Raw genomic sequence first — 3,121 nt, forward strand, 5'->3', positions numbered from 1 at the left:
ATATTAATATTGTAATAATTTTAATTATTTTAATTATAAAAAATATATGTAATATATATTTTTCAAAATTAACCGTTAGAATTATTAAAATACAGTTATTCGGTGTACATGTGAAAACTTTCCAATCCTTTTAAACTCTACTCGTCATTTTTTAACCTCTGTGCAGCTATTCAGCTGAACCTGGCCCGAATCTTATACGAGATAACTAGATAAGACACATATATAAGGAAAGGTGACGCATTCAAGAAACGCATCATATTCAATTCCTCTGTGATTGTTTGCTTCTTGTTATTCTGTGTTTGCAGAGTTGAAAGATGCCGCTGAAGGTGTTGGAGGCCACAGTTTCGAGCTTTGATGGGGTCTTTGAGAAGTTCCGATCAGAAACTTCCAACAACAAAGCCAATCTCATCCTGTTCTTGGCTGATAAGGACCCTGCCACCTCTCTCAGCTGGTGCCCTGGTATGCTATTATTATTCCTCTTCTTTTCTTTTCTTTTTTCTTCTTTTTTTTTTTTATCCGGCGGTCTTTCCAGTTCGTTACCAGATTATGAATTTCATATAACATACTTGTGTTCAACCCAGATGGAATCTTTCAAAGAATTGTAATTGTTTTGTATTTTGTGTACATTCTTTTATTAGGGAAATCTTGAATTTCGTACACACCGATCAAATGTAAAACATAAAAAATAAAAAATAAATCGTGCATTCATAATGCACCGTTTTCCATCTATGGAGCATTTGACACTAGTGAGAATTCTCAGCACAGTAGAGGGAAGTCCTAATAGGTAGAGAAGAAGACAGAATCTTTTAAACCCTAAACCCCCAAAACTGGGAGAAGATATTTTTCTGATTGCTGGGGAAGAAAAGATGCTTTTTGCTTATGGTAATGATCACTATTCGTCATTTACCAATTTAAAATTTAAGATAAAACAAAACAAAATATGTGTTACTATAAAGCATTTGACACCATCGGTGAGAATTCTCAGCACAGCAGGAAGTCGTAAAGGGTTTTTAGTAAGATGTGCCTTTAGGGCACAAGTTAAAGTTATCAATTAAAGTTTTTATAGAAAAAGATGCAAAGTTGAATTTCTATGGCATTGGATATGAATTTATTAAAATAAAAGGTTTGAAAATTTCTTCTAATAGTAACCTTAACATGCTCTTAGGGCACAAAATAGTTAAATCCAATCCTAAAAATGGTAGAAAAAGACAGAATCTCTTAACCCCCAAAACTGGGAGAAGATATTTTTCTGCTTGTTGGGGGAAGAAAAGACTTTTTGTTTATGGTAGTGATAAGTGATTTTCCATTTACCGATTTAAATTTTTAAGATTAAACAAAATAAAGCCAAGATCAGATTATGTTGCTTAGACAAGGTAGATTTCCAAGTTCCAACAAATTCAGGCAGTAGCAGAATTCATGAATGGTGAACACTCACATGCAGTTATTTTCATGTGAAGTTAATAGTTGAGAGTCGTTAGATAATAATTTAGTCAAACATGTCAAATTATCTAACAGTTTTCAACTAATAGCTTCGTATGAAAATAATTGCATGTGAGTTTCTACCTTCATAAATATATATGACTGGTGACCTAGTGAAGTGTTGTATGTATCATTAGAATTATTCTTTTTAATATTTGATTCCGTATTCCTAGATTGTGTGAGAGCTGAGCCTGTGATCTACAAGAGGCTGGAGGCCTCACCCGACAATATTGGGATTCTGAAAGCTTATGTTGGGGACAGGCCAACATGGAGGAACCCGCAGCATCCGTGGAGGGTGGATTCCAGGTTCAAGCTTACTGGCGTGCCTACGCTGATCCGTTGGGAGAATGATGTGGTGAAAGGTCGCTTGGAGGACCATGAGGCCCACCTTGAAAACAAGATTGAAGCTCTTCTTAGTGACAAATGATTGCTTTATTTAGTTGGTATACCATATGATTTAATAACACCATCAAGTTCACTCTTTATCAACTTGGACTAGTTGCTTTGCTGCTGAACAAAATAATAGATGGTTCTAATGGTGGAAATCTTAGTCAAATTTGATAAACTCGTAGTGAGTGGTTCTCATATAGTGCTTATGGTTATGTTGTTGAATTTGAGCTTCAATGCTATGCTAAATATTGGCTAATCATCCATGAGACTCTTCCTGCTCTGCGTGGAAAATCTTTCTGAATTTGAAACTGCTACATAAGCATAGTCAATAGTTAGTGTTCTGAATTTGTTTCATGATAAGCAAGTACAAAAAGAGTGCGATATTGAAGACAGAGATAGAGATAAAGATGAAGACATAAATGATTTTGGCAGTAAGTTTTAACATTCGCACTGCCGCTAGAAGTTGTGCTGCCTCTTCCATCGGGGATTAGTTGGAAGTTGAAACAATGTTAGCCACCAATATTTAGCATTTTGTTTTTATTGTACCCACTTTTCAGTTTTCAACTACCAAAAGTGTTACTGAATTCAATGTCTTTGTATTTTCATGTAACTCTTAGAAAACGTTTTCAAACACTCACAAGCATAATTGTGAGAATCGAAGCTCAACCAGCAAGTCACTAGTTGAATGGTTAACTCGGTTTTATATAAATAAAAAATAAGAAGGTAAAATACTAAATTGATCCCTTTACGTTTGGGCGTAATCCTGTTTTGGTCCTTAAGGTTTAAAGTGTCCTATTTGAATCCAAAAAAATTTCATTTAAGTTCAATATAATCCCATTGTGAGGTCATTGTTAAATAATTAACTGAATATCCTACATAACAGTAGTACAAGAACAAGATTGATAATCTGAAGAACAAATACAAGCTCCGGAGGCACAAAATCAACAGTAGATGTATCAATATATTTATTTATTATTTTTTCTTACAATTTAAATGAAATATTTTATAGAACTAAAGAGAATGATAAATAAATGTATTGATGCATTTACGGTTGATTTTGTACCTCTAGAGTTTGTACTTGTTCTTCAAATTATCAACCTTGTTCTTGTATGCTGTTATGTAGGACATTCCGTTAATAAATTAATCAAAAACTTAAAATTAAAATTTGAAATACACTTCTTCACTAATATTTTAAGAATAATCAAGCCATTCTAAAATAATATAGAACAAAAATAATATAAAATCAGCAGCT

The 3,121-nt window shown here is 33.4% G+C and overlaps 1 protein-coding gene across 1 annotated transcript; it reads left to right on the plus strand.

Annotated features, from left to right (window-relative positions):
* On the plus strand, nt 106–2,183 carry LOC107613830 (thioredoxin-like protein Clot). Its single transcript, XM_016315996.2, has 2 exons — nt 106–459; nt 1,653–2,183. The coding sequence occupies exons 1-2, from the start codon at nt 315–317 to the stop codon at nt 1,904–1,906; spliced, it is 399 nt and encodes a 132-aa protein (XP_016171482.1). The 5' UTR covers nt 106–314; the 3' UTR covers nt 1,907–2,183.

This window comes from Arachis ipaensis, chromosome B08 (assembly GCF_000816755.2).
Source record: "Arachis ipaensis cultivar K30076 chromosome B08, Araip1.1, whole genome shotgun sequence".
In the NCBI taxonomy this organism is placed as follows: domain Eukaryota; kingdom Viridiplantae; phylum Streptophyta; class Magnoliopsida; order Fabales; family Fabaceae; genus Arachis; species Arachis ipaensis.